The 17,729-nt window shown below is 32.9% G+C and overlaps 1 protein-coding gene across 3 annotated transcripts in view; it reads left to right on the forward strand.

Moving 5' to 3' along the window:
• The window catches only part of LOC111275376 (vacuolar protein sorting-associated protein 54, chloroplastic-like), a 28,913-nt gene extending 14,611 nt beyond the window's left edge, over positions 1-14,302 (forward strand). For 2 of the 3 annotated variants that reach the window (XM_022860731.2, XM_022860732.2), the window contains exons 6-19: positions 1,558-1,711; positions 1,911-1,999; positions 3,538-3,794; positions 4,385-4,556; positions 4,645-4,728; positions 4,810-5,219; positions 5,551-5,704; positions 5,958-6,039; positions 9,006-9,085; positions 10,246-10,407; positions 11,823-11,890; positions 12,791-12,871; positions 12,984-13,225; positions 14,053-14,302. In XM_022860731.2, coding sequence (XP_022716466.2) covers positions 1,558-1,711; positions 1,911-1,999; positions 3,538-3,794; positions 4,385-4,556; positions 4,645-4,728; positions 4,810-5,219; positions 5,551-5,704; positions 5,958-6,039; positions 9,006-9,085; positions 10,246-10,407; positions 11,823-11,890; positions 12,791-12,871; positions 12,984-13,119 — 1,929 coding nt within the window. In that variant the 3' untranslated portion in view covers positions 13,120-13,225; positions 14,053-14,302. The remainder of the gene's footprint in view (positions 1-1,557; positions 1,712-1,910; positions 2,000-3,537; positions 3,795-4,384; positions 4,557-4,644; positions 4,729-4,809; positions 5,220-5,550; positions 5,705-5,957; positions 6,040-9,005; positions 9,086-10,245; positions 10,408-11,822; positions 11,891-12,790; positions 12,872-12,983; positions 13,226-14,052) is intronic. The other variant, XM_089755541.1, reaches the window with a different exon arrangement.
• The last annotated feature ends 3,427 nt before the right edge of the window (positions 14,303-17,729 follow it).

Here is a 17,729-nt window from a genome sequence, read left to right on the forward strand (position 1 = left end):
AGGAGAATGGATTTGTCATCTTGCTTGATTGATGACATAACTACCATACAAGTTGTTGTTCTTTTATGTTTTCTTTAATTTCATATACATTACATGAAAAAAAAAATGATAGCTCATTTTTTTAGTGTTATCTATTGAACTTTTTTCTTTTACAAAATCTTTTAATTGATATAAGTTTCTGAAGTTGTTTAAATGGCCCAAAATTTACTTTTGAAATATCTTTGGTGGTTGCAATTAAATTGCACCAAATCTTGGAAGAATAGTAAAGCTAGTGGACAATTTGAAGAATTTGCAAGGATAAGGATCAGATGGAACATTATTAATGTCTTTTCAAGGTAAAATATGCCTCATGGGTGACAAGGAGAAACAAATTGATTGATGTGGCTGGTAGAGAATCCAAGCATATTTCTAATATTAAAAAATGTTCTTGGTTTCCCATTGTGTTATTTTGGTGTTTGCTTGAAGAAGAATATTTTGATTTTCAGTTTTTTAGAACTTAAAATTTTGTAGGTCATTTGCATTTAAAATAAAATTTACCCCATAAGAGGTTTTTTTTTTTTTTTTAAGCTAAATCTGAAGGAAAAATTTTATGATAGCAATGATTTCTATTCCAACATGGGGCTGAAAATAGCTTGCTATATATTCATATTTGTACACTTCAAAAATTGTTCAACATATTTCAGATCGACCTTTAATGTTCTAAATGATTAGTTATGAGCTTTAGATAAATTTAACAGGATTGGTTTAGCTTACTTAACCAAGCTTTAAGCTGAACAAGAATTCATAACAAGCTCAGTGTTAACCACAAATAATAGCCTTAAGCTCACTTAAAAAGATGAGGCCTATGTTTTCTAGGCTCATAAGTTATAGGCCGAAATGGCCTTGACTTAGGTAGGGTCATGCATGTGTAGACCCCTTTATGTTTCGATGTTGATCAGCAAGGGTTGGAGGAGTATATATATATATATATATAGGAACAGCGCCATCCCTTTCTTTTCTTTCAGACTGCTGCTGGATTGTTTGTTAGAAACAGAAGTTTTTTTTCTTTCCCATGTCTCTAACTTACCAATTGCCTTGTTTTTGCCAGTGTGGCATGTGACATGAAATAACATGAAGTAAAATTCAACAAAAAATTGGTCACCAAAGTTTTCAAGCTCTTCTGTTTTGGTCATCAGCTTTCAAAAGTTACATTTTGGCCACTAAAAATGGTATGAGTTTACTCAGTTTTTAATGAAAGGTGTCTAAGAAATGCATAACCTTTCCGATCTTGGTGACTAAAGCATAAGGTGAGTGGCTAAAACAGAAAAGTACAAAAACTTTGGTGACCAACTGGATAATTTACCCTTGAGTCATTTTCTTCAATTTCCTCCAAGAAAGTTCTAGAAGGAAGAAGACTTGGTGCAGACCTGCAGTTGCATAATCCAAACTATTAACCCCATTTTCATTTTATCCTTCTTACCTTTACCATGGACTTCAGCTTTCTAATTTCAGGGGTTGAATCTGAGGTTGGATCCATTTTAAAGGAAATCATCTTTTAATATGGTGGTTGTTTTGCAGGCCAAGCTCCCCTTTGTCCTGAGGACATATCGTGATACAGTTACTGCTGATATGAAAACTGCTATTAAGACTGCTGTCGCAGAGCTGCTTCCTGTTCTTGTTTCGCGACCTCTAGAATCTGATATAAATTCAGAGCATACTATGGACGTAGATGGTAAGAACTACTTGGATAATAAATCTTCCATTTAAATATTCACACACAGCAAGTATAAAAGAATTTATTTATGAAGTTCTCAAACTTCCTATCTCTTTTCTATGGAGTGTGGTAGGTTTTGTGTGTGTGTGTGTGTGTGTGTGTGTGTGTGTCTATTCTGTTTCTTCCTGTTGTTAATGTTTATTATCCGATGACTAAGGTGGAGGCTCATCACTTGCAAGCAAATTGAGGAGCTTGTCATCTGAAAGTTTTGTTCAACTTTTGGCTGCTATTTTCAAGATTGTACTGGTAATTTATACTTGCCTACTACCAGACTAAGCATTTATTAATTTTGTAAATATGGTATAGAGGGTATGATTAATGAAATCTTTCATATGTTCTTGGATTTTTATATGGCTTAAATATTATGGAGATCTTTTTGGGAAAGAATTCAAATGTTTTGGAGGCAAAATGATCACAACTGACTTAAACTTGAGGAGAACTTTGCTGTTATAATGGCATTCTGAGCAAGCCAAACTTGTATACTTTCACTGAAGCATCTGAAATAAGATTTGAAGTTCTAATAGTTCATGGCCCATTTGCTGTTCTCTGGTGAAGGCCTCCTGTGATTTGATTGGTAAAAGCGATAAGCCATGGGTTTGGTTATCATTTAATCAACTATAACTAAGGAATGGTTTTAAGATTGACTAGTTAAAGAGAGTGATTTCTGGATGTTGAGTGTAAGTTGCTTGGGTGTCAAATTCAGGTCATATGTTTCATAGCAGATGGTAAATCGTCCGCACCTTAAGGCTGTTCATTCCACAGGATTATGGGGACTGTGGGTGGACTTATCCTGGAGAGGCTTCAGCTCCTCTTACAAAGAGTGTATTAATAGCAGTCTTGTGCAATTGATTCAGTTATGCTGCACAGGATTGTGATATCAATTAATAGATAAGGTATTGTGTCCTTTACGTGTCCATATTTATCATTGTTTTTTCAAATTTTAAAATTGGTTTCCTTTGGGAGTGAGAGCCAAATGAGCCTGTCCAAGAACAAGGGAGATCTAGATTGGAAATTTGGCCCAAATTTTGGGTTAAGCTGAATGCTTTTTTCTGAAGATGGCATGGCTGGAGGAGAGTTTGTAATCTAGTACCTAAGTTGAAAGTGTAAGACAGAACAGAACGGTGGCTAAATATTGATGTATCTTTTAAGTTGTAACGATATTATTAGGGTCAATACTAAGAGATGATATTAAAATAGGGTGGCTGGTTACGATGATTCTAAAGATTATTCTAGGGTTACATCAATTAATCCTAGACCCTGGTTACTAATTAATATCTTTCTAATCTTAGCAGTCCAAAATTATTAAAATGTCACAAGACCTCTCAATTTAGATTACATAATATAACTGCCCTTCAATTAAATCAAAAGAAAAGATATTAGAGTCTGATAACATAACCAATATAGTAAAATTGTAGGATGCTCTTGTATCATTTTGATTAGCTTGCTGGCAAATAACCTGGCTTGTTGAGCTGTTACTTGTTTCTCTGCTATTAGCGTGAGGCTGCAATTGGTCCATATCAATAAAACCACTGAATGTGTTACTGTCTTGCAAGATGTGTCTCCTTTGGATGTGTGTGTATATATATACATATATATATTTCCTCAGCAAATATTGGGAACAATCATTTTTTTAACATAAAAAAGTTGCTTGTTGCAAAGTCTATGCCTGATTAATTTTTAGTATGATGTTAATCATAGTATGGTTGTTTCTTTATGACAATTTCTAGTTTTGCTCAGCGCTCAAGTAAGATGTAATATGATTTCATTTCTTTTAGTGAATGCAGGCACATTTAGTCCGGGCAGCTGAAGTGAAAAGGGCCATCGAGTGGATAATGTGCAACCTTGATGGTCATTATGCTGCTGATTCGGTTGCTGCTGCAATTACTCTCGGTGCCATGGTGGTAGAATCTTCTCAAGAGAGTAATGGTCAAGGAGGTTCACTTCTTCCATATGCACCGTTGAAGAGTACTTCCAAGGTTCTTTCATCCCCAGGGAAAGCAAGTGATGCAATAAGCCCCTCTAATTTGTCTAAGAATTTTAGGTTTAACCCTCTCCTATCTTTTTGCTAATTTGCATTGCTCTAACATTATTTGTGCTGGAATATTATTCTCTTAGATTTTGAGGTGGTTTTTGGTGGTTCAAGTAGATAAGAATAGGCTCCCATGTTTTAATTGGTAATTTACAATTCCCACCCCCTCCCCTTTTACAATTGTTTTGGTAAATGGCAAATAACATGGGCCTATTGTTGGAAGAGAGCATGACAAAATTTTCTTAGCAGTTTTCAGAATTGGATAGGATTGGCCATTTCAACCATTTTTTCATTGGAAACCAGCCTCTTATCCAGTTTAGTGCATACTCCTCATCCCAAGGGGTCAAAACCAGTCTAACCTGGTGCAATCTAGTCTTGTGCTTGAAGTGGATTGCATCATTTTGGGTTCATTAAACTTGAACTTATATATATATATATATATATTGGCTTAAGTAATTGTCTAAATGCTGTGGAATGATGTAGTGTGAACATATTAGCTTGTTTTAATTTACATAAAATTGGTGAATTAAAAAACTCCGAATCATCTGTTTGGGATTTTGTACCTTATTTATAATACTCTCAGAAATTTTTATCTTTGGCAGAGCGGATGTTTTAAGAGAAAACGCTGAAGCAGTTTTTGCAGCTTGTGATGCTGCTCATGGAAGGTGGGCAAAGCTGCTTGGAGTTCGTGCTCTTCTTCATCCTAGGTTGAGATTACAAGAGTTTTTGAGCATATATGATATCACTCAAGAGTTTATAACTGCTACAGAGAAGGTATGCATTGTTTTCTTCTCTATATTGAAGAAAGGATTCAATTTACGTGTCTAGGGTTGTGATGTTATTGTATGTGAACTTTTAACAGATTGGTGGAAGGTTGGGATATAGCATCAGGGGAACACTGCAGTCACAGGCCAAATCCTTTGTTGATTTCCAGCATGAATCTCGAGTTAGTTCCTGATCCCAATTACCAGTTGTTTTTTCTATTGCTTTCTGTTGATACTGGAATAATTTTTTTAATCTACTGTAGATGACAAAAATAAAAGCAGTGCTTGACCAGGAGACATGGGTAGAAGTAGATGTTCCTGATGAATTTCAGGCAATTGTGTCTTCACTATGTCATTCTGAAGCAATAATTTCTGAAAGCAAGGATAATGCTGAAAGTAATATGACAGAAAGCTACAGTGACATGGTTGCAAACAATGAGGGTTCACAAGTGGCTGACACTGGATTACAGGGTTCTCTAGAGCAAAATGAGCAGACTGATTCTAGTGGCACAATAGCAATAAATGCTGCCCAAGGGAAGGCTGAAGTGATTGAGAGAAAGAAATCCGATGCAGTAACTTCATCTCAAAGTAACATGAGTAATATGAAGGAGCGTGGAAAACCTACTACTCAAACACTTGAATATGGAGGTGTTGGTTATCACATGGTAAACTGGTTAGTTATCTTGTTTCATTAGTATTATTATTTTTTAATTTCTTCTTTGTATTTTTATTATTATTCATCCATTTATACGTTGTTCTGTTATTCTTACCCTTCTATCTTCTGTGTACCTTATGACGTTGAGCTGTTAGTTGGGGCTTTAATATTTTCTTAGGATCAACATTCTGCTGTATTTAACCATGTGATTATGTTGACTGGTTTTTGTGCATTTCTACTCTCATGTTCTGTCATTTATATGCTTGTTACTTGTTTAACAGCAAGACCAAATTTACATTATAAACAAGTATTGATGCCGTTGGTTTTTCTTCTTTCTTGTTCCTTTCAGTGGCTTAATATTGCTGAAGATGCTGTCAGAGTACATTGACATGAACCATCATTTGCCAGTACTATCCTTGGAAGCGGTTCATCGTGTTGTGGAGATTTTAAAATTTTTCAATACGAGAACTTGCCAACTTGTTTTGGGTGCTGGAGCCATGCAGGTATGAAGTGGTTTTGTAACTAGGATATTTTCCTTCTAAAATGTTTTACTTGAGAATAATTTGATTAGAACTTGAAGGGTTCTGGATATGAGGCTAGTGTAATCAGATGTCACTTTTCCTTGTGCTTGTTTTCATGAGCCCAAATTGTGGCCTAGAAACATTGTGAAACTATATTTTGAGAAGTCTATGGTGTACTTTATATAAATTCAATTTGTTGTCATAATTTTTTTCTTGGCTTTGTATGGCATTGCAGGTTTCTGGTTTGAAGTCCATTACTTCTAAACACTTGGCCTTGGCAAGTCAAGTCATTAGTTTCACATATGCTATTATTCCTGGTAGGTTATGATTTATCATTATGTCACTACTTTTTTTTAAATGCATCAGCTGCATCATCCTTGTTGGCAACCTTTTGCTACATCCAGTTCACAGATCGAGGGTCTTTTCAGTTTTTAGTAACTTTGGTATCCTTTTGGTCTCGTTAGATTTTCTGCTTCTTGAGTTTAGGAGGATTGTGCTTTTTTTTCATTTTCCTTTTTTTTTTTTTGGTTAATTTTTATTGTGCTTGTGCTTTGGGTGCATTGGCATACTTATGCCAAATCATAAAGGCAATGGGTATGAGTTGAAGAGCAACATCAAAGACATGAATACATGGAAACCTGAGTGCTTAAAACACTACATTTGGGTGCCACAAGGAGGAGGGAAGGAGAGGAAAGGGAGGGTGAAGGAAAGTGGGGGAAAGGGAGGGTATGGTTCCCCTTGTTTGGATAGCTTAAAAATGAAGGGGAAAGGGAAGGGAGAGGTATGGTACCAATCTTGTTTGGTTAGGTAGTGGAAAGGAAAGGGAATGATAATTTATAATATTGTTTTACTATTATACCTTTATGAGATGAAATGAAATGTTAAAAATTGATAAATTTCTTTGCAGCAAAAGTTTGTTATTTGAAATCCTTCACCTTCAAATCCCTCCAATTTTGAGGGTTTAAAAAAAATGGTGTAGGGGGCTTTGGAGGGGGTACATACACCCAAGTAAATATCTCTCCCACTAAAATCTTTTCCAATGAGGGAGAGGGTTTCACTTCCCCTGTCTTCCCTTCCTCTTCCTTCCATCCCTCAATTGAACATGATGTCAATGATAGAGTGCCTTGAGGTCTGTATGCTTTTATAGATATAATTGTAGCTAATATAATTAACAAAAAATCAGTTTAGCCACATAGCTTTAACATGGTGATGGGGACTGACTTGGGGCGAAATGATGAGCTGCACGTCTTGGATGTGATTCCATAAGAAAGTCACCTGTATGCAAGAAGTACCTTTGTTTTATTTGGTGCTATAGGTGTGTTAATTTCTTGAGATAAAATTGAGCTGATCTGAAAGAGATCCAAGCAAATGTTGGATGCTGAGTCATGGTGGGGATATCATGTAAAAGATTCAAGGTAAGGATTTGCTCTTGTGCTTCAACGCTACCCTGAAATGCTAGATTTAAAATATGAAGAATTCTAGTCCTTTAGTGATGAATGGATAAAGTATTTTGGAAACAGTAGCACAATGTCAATATTGAACTTAACATGTCGATATTGTACCAGCAGAATCTCTGAAGCTCTGTAATAGAGGTTTTTACACCTAAGGTTATTAAGTGTAAATATATCACAATTGAAAGCAGCTTTGAAGGTTATACCGCATACTGAAGAGTCTAAATAATGAAGTGCACAAGCAAAACCAGCTGAAAATTCCCGTTGTAAAATATTAGCAAACTTGAATTAGAAAAGGGACTCTTATATCACTTGGTGCAGACATATTAGTTTGTGAGAGCAAAGAATCTGAGTTCAGAGTAGTTCCTGTTGTCTGATACATCAACATATTTGTTTCTTTTTTGCCTGCTGGACAACTTGACGATCTTGTTACACGTGTGAATATCTCTGTTCAAGAATGTTCCAGGATTATTACTAGCCAATTCAAGTGCATGCATTGAACTTTAGGTTGAAAGGGAGGCATTTATAAATCTATAAAAAGGATAAACGGTAGATGTAATGCTTTTAGCAAGAGAAGCAGATGAAAGAGCAGCTACTCCATGAATTATAGTTTTTACTGGGGTTATAAAGTTTCCGGAAGATTTCTGTAAGGCTGCTGCAGAGTGTTGAAGTAAGGATGGTTGTACCAGTTACATTAACTTTTTTGTGTAAAAGCTTGATCCTGCCTTGAAAACTTGATTTTCTGCGCGCCGCCCCCCCCTCCCCCCCCAAGTTGCTGCTAACATATCCAAATTGATGCTAAGAAGACCCAAATTTCAAGAATCCACAGAATTAAGTTGCTCTTTAGACAAATCTGAAATAGTAAATGAACAACTGCAAATATGAAAGCTGCATTATGGCAAATCAAAGAGAAAAAAGTACCTATTTATGTTGTGCACCAATCCTGGGTTGTTTTCTCTACATTGTTGGTTATAACAATTTATTTCTGGTGGCATGAAATCCTACAGGTGTGAGTGCTATTGAGAAGCTGGATTCTATGATGTTATCCTTGTAATGTTATTTGGTGTTTAATTGAGTTTCTCAAATTTTGTTGTTGTTGTCATGGTTTAGTATTTCTTACAGGTCAGGATGAGTTCAAATCTATTTATTCCATTCAACTTTTTTTGATTACTACCTGTCATGTCATGCTTATGAGAATTCCATTTGGTCTGTTGAACTTGCATAAGCAATCCAATCTGGTGCCAATCTAACAAGAAATCCAGTTGTGAAGCTTAGTCTTTTGTCTGCCTAATTTTTTCCTGCTACAATTTCAGCATTAGCTCATAATCAGCGGAAAATTGTTCCTTTAAACCTAGGAAGTTATTGTACAAGCACTTTTTGTACTGCCATACTTTTGACTATCATGTAACCAAATTTTATTCAGTTTATACAATCCTTTTTTTTATCTCTTATCTGAATTATGCTTTACTAATTTGAAGAGAGAAGTGAAACATAATAACATATCTGCAATTCACTGGGTATCTTTATTGAAAATTTCAACTGATCAACTGTCAGATGCTGTTGATTTATGAGCCTTGCAGAAACCAAGGAATATTTTGAGTTCAAACTATTTATGTTCTTTGCCTGAAACAATTACAGTTAGACATCCCATTCTTTTCAAACATGTACTTTTTTAGCTTTCCTGCTTATCTCATATATGCATTTCCTTTTTCTTAGTTTCATAATTTGTTCTTATTTGTAGCTTCCTTAATCTTTTATATTCTGCATTCATTATTGAAATATAACCACAAATGTTGCCAATTAATTGATGACTGCTTTGTCTGTGGTCTAAGATGTCAGGCAAATCCTGTTTCTGAAAGTTCCTGAGCCTCGAAAGGCACTATTGCTGTCGGAGTTTGATCGAGTAGCACAGGTATAAGGCTTCATCACTTTTCTTCTGCATTTTACCACTCCTGCACCTGTTCATTCATTTATTTGTCCTTTGTTTCTGATTTTCTTGCTTTTTTTTTTTTCTTGTATGGGGCATGTTGCGGCATTTTGTTGTTTAGTATTTATAGCATAGTTTGCTCGTGGATTTTTTGAACTTACATATTTGAAGCTGATCCTTACAGATACAAATTCAAGGTGGAACTATTTTACCATTATTTTGAAATTGAGTGATTTTTACAATGAAATTTAAGCCGAGAGTATTTATTTTATTCTGTTATAGAATTGAATCAACTTTTTTACTCCAACCTTCATTTTTCTAGAAGTACCCATGTCCGGCACATATATAAACTCATTTATCACATATATATATATTTGTAGAGAGAGAGAGAAACTCATTTAGTGTGTGTGTGTGTGTATATATATAATTTTTATACATATGGAGACCAAGGAGCCTTGATGTGGGAAAAGGTCATGCTTATTGGAAGGATTGAGTTATTTGGATTTTTTATTAATTTTACATATTTTTATGGGGTGTAATTTTGATATTTAGATCATTATTAGGACATTTAGTTATTATATTTTATACTTGTAATATGTTAGGGTTCAAGGAGTAGCCTACAATTGCCTTTGTTGTTCCATTATGCAGTAGCTTTTTGTAGTGGATAATTGAGATTTTGACTATTGGAGTTGGATTTTCTCTTCTTTACTTCTTTCTTCATTATTGTTTCTTTCCATTTTTCTTCCCTATTCCTCTTATCTTCTCTCTATATTTTTCTGTTTCCATGGACCTTTTTCTCTATTTTCTGTCCCTTTCCCTACATTGTTCTGCATCAGCCTTAACAATGTAATGAGGATAGCTCTTCGTCTCCCGTCCTTCCCAGTGGTTTGACCGAATACCTTGAATTTAAAAGGTTTTGGTTGTCCCTTCGAAGAAAAATATTTATTATCCTTTTCTCTGTTGGCTTATTTGGTAAAACCGTAAAAGTACTTTAAAAGTCTTCCTTTTACTGACAAACAGTCAGTGATACCTATGAATAATATGCTCAATTGTAGGCTAATAGCTGTACTTGCCCTTTCCCTGGCCCTCGCTGGTGACACATTCTTTAATAAATCTTTGACACTGTTTTATTTTTCTAAATTCAGGATTATAAGGTTCATCGGGATGAAATACATACAAAGCTTGTCCAGATAATGAGAGAGAGGTTGTTGTTTCATCTGCGTGGACTGCCCCAGATTGTTGAAAGCTGGAATAGGCCAGAAGATGCTGACCTGCAGCCCAGTCAATTTGCTAGATCCCTTACGAAGGTAGCTACAATGGTTCATACCTTGTTTACTCCCCTTATTTTTTATTTTTTCCTGTGATGGATTAAGTTTAGAAAGGCACTTTATAGTTGAAGAATCATGCAAAATTTGAGTTGTGTGCACACATATGTAAATTCTTTTCCCCTATTGACATGATGCAGTACGGGAGTAGATATGGTACAAGGAAACTAGCAAAAAAAAAAGGTAAAACTGTGGTAAAATTGAACTGGGAGCAAGAAAACTAGGGTTTAGTATTGTAGAACCGGTAACAGCTAATACTTCACTATACTACAGCCGCCTAATGTGTCTAAAAGACTATCTGTGCTAGGGTTACAACAAGTTTTAATCGTAGCCTTCGATACACATAAACAGCATCCGCTTAGCCATTCAAAGTCATTTAGAGATCTCATGTAGTAATATGACCCACTTAATAAAAAAGACATAATTATTACCAGTAACTAAAGCAAAACAGCTAACATAAAGAAAAACATATTAAGGTATTCAGTTTCAATAAATTCTGGAATGGTCTGCATTACATGAACATCATTTACATATAGTTGTTTATATGAACATTTGTTAGCCTTCATCTCCAAACAACCTTTTCTGCCTCCCCATATACTCTCATTAGGGCTACATAGTACATCCACTCTCTGACACATGCATTTATTTTGAATCAAATAATTTATTCTTCAATCTCAAAGATTGAACTATGATATCAAAACTTCTCTGTACGTTATGTCTTGTTCTCTGATTCCCATTGTGACTCCATTATCATTTCTGCCCAAACTAAATTTGCATTTGTTGCACTCCGATTAAGTCCTACTTAACTGAACCAATTGGCTTGGCATTAACACTAGCATTATTCTTATCCGTTTATATGCCTAGCAAGATCCTTGTTGCCATATTCAGAACCTTGTATTCTGGTGTCTGCTTCTGTTTGATGATTTGCTTTTGGTAGATGAGACTAGCGGTGGTTAATAGTGTTTCCATCATTAATATTGATAATGTTTGAAATCAATGTGAAAGGCAGAATATGCTTGCTTTGTTATTTCAAAATACAATCTTTCTTATCAGTTTTATCACTTTCCTCTTTTACTTTCAATCTAGGTGCTTCTTGTAACCTGCTGTTAGTTTATATGCTTAAAAACAGTTGAAACTATTTTTCAAAACAGCATTCCTTTATGTTTAAAGTAATTTTAAAGCGGCATTGCATTTATGTAACTTTCCTTCTGGTATCTTACTTGAGGGACCATGGCTTCTACAAGCATAGAACATTTCTATGTGATTTTAAAGGAACTTGTTAATAAGTACTGTTTATTTAGGTTCTAATTTTTGTATTAGGCTTTTCTTTCAAATGTCACTTGACCTGAATTGCCATGGAAGAGTTTATTTTGATTGGCTTTTCAATTTATTTATAGGAAGTTGGCTACCTCCAACGTGTTTTATCTCGAACGTTGCATGAAGTAGATGTTCAAGCAATTTTCAGGTGAGTCAAATTCAATTTCCTAAGTCAATGAATAGCTTGTTTCATCATGTAACTGTGTAACCTGTGAAGGAAAAAGTTGTTATGCCATGATAAACTTGTCTTGTAAGTGTAACCACTGTTCATCATATACCCATTCAGAAACTGTTTGGAAAAATCTTCTAGGGATCAGGAGGTAAATTCTATTTGAACAATAGAAAGTTTTTGGGAGTTTTGAATGGCAACCCTAGGTTCATTTTATATTCCTAGTTGGACACTGAATGTTAAATTTCCTCTCATGATATGAGGAATAGGTGCAATCTCATCTAAAGGCTTTTAAGTCTTGTTGTAAAATATTTTAATCTTATGTTATATTTGGAGGATCCTTCTTGCAATGCAAGTGAATCTTTTAATTAAATGACTGACCCAATGATGTTTGACAGGGAAAGACTTGAATTAGATGTTAGTCTATTCCAGCAATTACTTGTGAGAAAGGATCCATTTATCCTCGTTAAGAACAAGCAACTTTTGCACTCTCTAGTAATTTTTCATTATATTTGATAGTCTATCAATAAATCTCATTTACAGAAATTTTGATTTGATATGCATAAAATCTTTATTGTTGATAACTTCTAGCAGCATATAACTTGCCCTGTCCTTTTAACTGGGACATTTATCCTCCTTTCTCTTCCATTTAATGACCTTAATTTTAGTTACACACTAAAATCATCTACCCCTCTAGGTGAGCTGTGATAAGATCATGCTCGACTACATGAGAGCACACTGAATATTAAAAAAGAACATACTATTTGTATCAAGCAAATGCAAACTTTTATCTTCTTTCTTGATGAATAATGAAAGAAAATGGTCAATTATTGACAAAATAGATTTGTTCCCTTGAATTATTTGTACTATGCTTTGCAGGCAAGTTGTTGTTGTCTTCCATTCACAAATTTCGGAAGCATTCTCACACTTAGAGATCAGCACTCCTCAGGCAAAAGATAGGTATTGTACTGTTTGTGTATTTTTCTATGAACTTCAAATATGATTTTCTGTTTTTTCTATGATAACTAGCTGCCAGACTTCATAATGGTCTATTTAATTGTTTTCCTGGCAGGCTGCATCGTGATATCACGCACATTCTTGGATGCATTCGATCATTGCCTTCTGATAATTTGAACAATTGCTCAACTCCTAACTTGGGGCAGCTAGATGAGTTTTTAGCGCAAAGTTTTGGGGGAGAAGCTGGTTGAGAATTTTTTTTTTGTACAGTAATAGCGACCACATTTGAAGGGAACCTTGGGGATTTGTCAGAACCAATTCTCAGCCTATGCAATTGCTTTGTAGAATTAAATGGAGGTAAGGAATATACACTGTTTCTGTCTCCCTCTAGATTGATTGTTAAATATTTTAAGTTAGAAAATCAAAATATTATAACTGAGCATTTGACAAGCACAATCTTATTCCCCCTCTTGTCACCAATCTTGAAGCATGCAACCATTGGTTGGTTATAGAGATATTGGGTGCAATATATTCCAATAGATGATTCTTATTGCCACTGCATAATAGGTGGCATCTATTAACATCAACCTGAGTCAGCCTCAAATGTCATTAACCTAATTTTGGTTTGAGTAATGACAACAAATGAGGAATCGTAATCAATGTTGTGTCAGCTGCTGTAGCCTTACCCTAGTATTCAAAAGGATCTGACTCTCTGACTACTTTCCCCTGGGGTTCATGCTCAATTCTTTTGACTTTTGCCTGTCATTTTCACCTAATTCTTTGAATCAGATGTTCAATCTTTAAAAATCAGTGTTTCACTTGTATATTTTTGTCCATTCAACCATATTGCAATTTGGTCAACTTGCAATGTAGAAGAGGAATTTCTGGCTATAGGCCTTCATTACTTGAAAATAATGGTATCAAATTTGTTGGTGTATGCCTGTATTTTAACTGTGCAATGCTTTCTGATGATAATTTATCAGTAGATTCATTACATATCTATGTGCTTGCCCATGAAGAAAGATGGGAAGTTGGAAACATTTTACCTGTTACATTATAGGTTTTTGACAAAATTGTTCAACATGTCTGGTTGTGTTTATAAATGTCTCAGTTCCCAAGTTTTGAAGATGCTAACAACAAAAAAAGTTTAATGTTTTTTTCTTTTTTTTTTTTTTGTCCTCCAGGAGAATGTTAAAAATACTAAAAGAATCACATTCAAATGTTGGAGCAGGAAGAAGCCTATGGTTTTTGGCAGTCATAGACAGTTGATACATAGTTTGTAATGAATAGAACGACCCATATTCTGTTCCCACAAAATCCAAGTATTGGTTTACTTACAGTACATGCTTTCATTTTTCAAGTTTTTTCTTAGAGTTTGAGTTGTATAATTATTCATTTAGCAAATAAATGTGAATTTTCATTTGTTATTGGGTCTTATTTTGATCATCACATTACTTACGAGTGCCATCCACTTTGACTCCAAAGCAAATTCTCCATTGATTCTCGAACTCTGATATAACAAAGACATTTTCTCCACTTCCGAGCATCTTCTGTTGTCGAGCCCTCTCTCCTTTCATGGCTATAGAATGTTACCTTCAACAACATGCATGTTTATATGATCCAAGTTGTGAATAGACAAAAGCTTGTTTGATAAGTTGAAGAAGAGCATGTCGTATCCCCAGAAAAAGCCACATACATACATGCATACATACATACAATCTGGTTTAAAATATTATTTTATTAATAAAATTTATATTTATATTTATATTCTTAAAATATATTTAAAAACATGAAATTAATTTTTAATATTTTAATAATATTTTAAATAATAATATATTAAAATAAAAGGGTCAAAGCCAAGCCTTTGTAAAATTTAAGGAATTACCCAATTCATGAACGCATCTAACCTGAACTAAACTAATATTTTATAAAGTCATGAGACAACCCGTTACCGCTCATTCCCATTCTATCTCATTTTCTATGATTTTTTTTTTTAAATGTACCGAAAGTATGTTTATCTTTTCTACAATTTTTTTTTTCACTTTTAACATTAAAAATCAGAAAATATTAATGTAAGGAAAAAATTTAAAATTTAATGTCAAACACACTAAAATTAAAGATTTTTAGTCTTTGTGAAAGTGAACTAGAGAAGAAAAAATTGAAAAACAAAATTGACAAAAGGTCCATAAATGTAACTATTTAATAAAATTGATCATTAAATTAAAATAATAAGTCTCGTTATAGATTATTTAATTACTACATTTTAAAAAATTACATTTACTACATTTTCTTTTAACAAATTAAAAAAAAAAAAAAAGAAAGAGTATTGCATTATTACAATTTGTTAATATCTTAACCTGTGCCATTGAATACTTAGTACTAATTAACATTTTTTTATGATAATTTAGGGTTTGAGAACAAAAAGAAACCAATTTAAAAGGCAAACCTGCCTAGATTTAGACATACGTATTAATTATTGATTTTAGGTAATATTTAGTATATGATGATCTGCATAAGTATTAGATTATTGTGCCGGGTAATATTTAGTTTTTTTTTACATATATTTGCTTTGCAGTAATATAAATCAATCCAATTTAAATTGAAAATAATTAACTTTTATTACTTTTATTTACTTTTATTTAAAATGATGATATTCTAAAAACAACTTTATTGTTATTCTAATATTTAAACTTTAAGTGACCAAGAATGCATATTTTATCAACTAATTCATCCTATCTATTAATTTGTTTTAATGTCAATTATAATTGAAAAATCTTAGTTTTAGTTCTAATCAATATCATTATTGCTCATCATATGTCATGTTCTAGTACCATTTGCCAAATGTTCTCTCCTAACCCATCTAATGAATTTAATCATTTTAATTATGAAAGAAGAAACATGGTCAACTGCTCGTAAGCCTAGCACCAGCATGAACCAACAACAAAGAAAATGGATTGTTTATTACATTCATAGCAAAAAAAAAAAAAAACAGAAGCTTCTCAAGGGGCTGGCGTTGTTTTGTCAGGAACAACAATCTCAATTCCGGTGATCAATGTATATTTCAGAAAACAGAACCAAACAAATTTTATGTTTTTATCTACCACACTAGTTGATTAGGAAAACATGTTGTAATCAGTGATCATGTTCTGTTAAGAAACAAACTCACTCCTCTGATGTTATCATTTTGTTAAACAGCTTTTGATGTTATAATTTTGTTGAACAACTGTTGATGTTCTAATTTTGTTAAAAAGTTGTTGATGTTTTGATTTTGTTAGAAAAGATTATAAGTCTTACTTCTCTACACAAAACATCTATTTTATGTAAATATTTAACAGGTGTAAAGAACATCTTTTATAAATAGTTAAGAGAAGTTAATTAGCCTCTTCAATGAATTTAAACCAAACATTAAATACCTAAAACACCAAACCCACACAAATATTTTCACCCCTTTTGTCTAATAACGTGCAAACCCTAATAAATCTCACTGTGAAAACTTAAACATAAAACTTTATCTCTATCAAATACCCAGTAACAACAAAACTAAATACCCACTGCCTATAAAAAAAAACATGGCCACCAATAATTATACTCTTGCTGGAGACGCCATAAACCCAAATGAACATCTGGGATTTACAATCATTTTACAAAATCAAGATATCACCTAAGATCTTTTGGTGAAAAACTTTCAAACTCAACTCTAATTCATTATATTTTATTTGTATTCCTCTGTTGTTATAATTCCATCCTTTAAAATTGCATGCACAACTTTTTTTTCCTATTTTCCCTCTTTCATACTTGATTTATACCTCATTTTCTTATATTTATTATATGTTGGCATTTGTTCTTATTTGTTTTACTTTCACCATTCATATATACAAAAAAAAAAAAAAAATTGTTATGATTTTGATGATTTTAACTTAGACTATTTAAAATAAAGATTTTGTATTGATTTTTGAAAACAATACACAATATTGACATGTATTGTTTCTAGAATAGAAGTTAGAACTTGCAAAGATATAGAAATTTTAACCCTCATTTTGAATTGTTTATCTACAATGAAGCTAACATATGTAAAAAAACATTTTATTGCTATTGATAATATGTTACATTCTGAAATTATTTTTATATATAAAAATTTAAACTAAAGGAAAACTTTCTTATTCTAAAGTAAGGACAGAATATAACTCTTAGAAAATACTTATATCCAATTTAAAAATCATCGATCATTAACAATTGCTGTTACAAGATTAGAACTTAAACTGTGCAAATCAAGTATTCAAACTTTATTAATCTTTTATCACCAATCCAAACAAAAATTAAAATCAGTAAATATACAATTTTATCTTATTTGTATATTTGAATAAAAAAACAGTAAATTCAATTTTGTTTTGTTATCACTTTTTTGATCCTGTAAAAATATTTATTCCACACATTTTAGCATTTAATTATAAGCAAATAGTTGATAACATTGATGACAAACAAGTTAACCCATATGTATGTTTCCTGCATTTAGTTTGTTAAATTTTTTTGTTCTACACACAGCACTACTCTTATATACACATATATTGAAATTTGCAAAGAAATTGCAATCACATTTTGGTTTTCTTAAAAGTAATCAAGTAATAGAATGATAAGAAATTGTAATTAAACTTTAATCACTCAAACCTAAAGTTTGATCTTATTCCTACCATAAACCAATCTAGAAAGTTTTAGCAAAAAATACAAAACCCAAACACAAGTTCACTTATATTTTACTTTACTCTTTAAATACTATTTATTATTCTAAATAGTTTTAATCATTTAATTCAATATTGTTTTATCTATTATTACTGCATTATAATAATTCATTTTTAATATTATC

Source organism: Durio zibethinus, chromosome 26, assembly GCF_047325235.1.
Source record: "Durio zibethinus cultivar Kanyao isolate XHJ-2024 chromosome 26, ASM4732523v1, whole genome shotgun sequence".
In the NCBI taxonomy this organism is placed as follows: domain Eukaryota; kingdom Viridiplantae; phylum Streptophyta; class Magnoliopsida; order Malvales; family Malvaceae; genus Durio; species Durio zibethinus.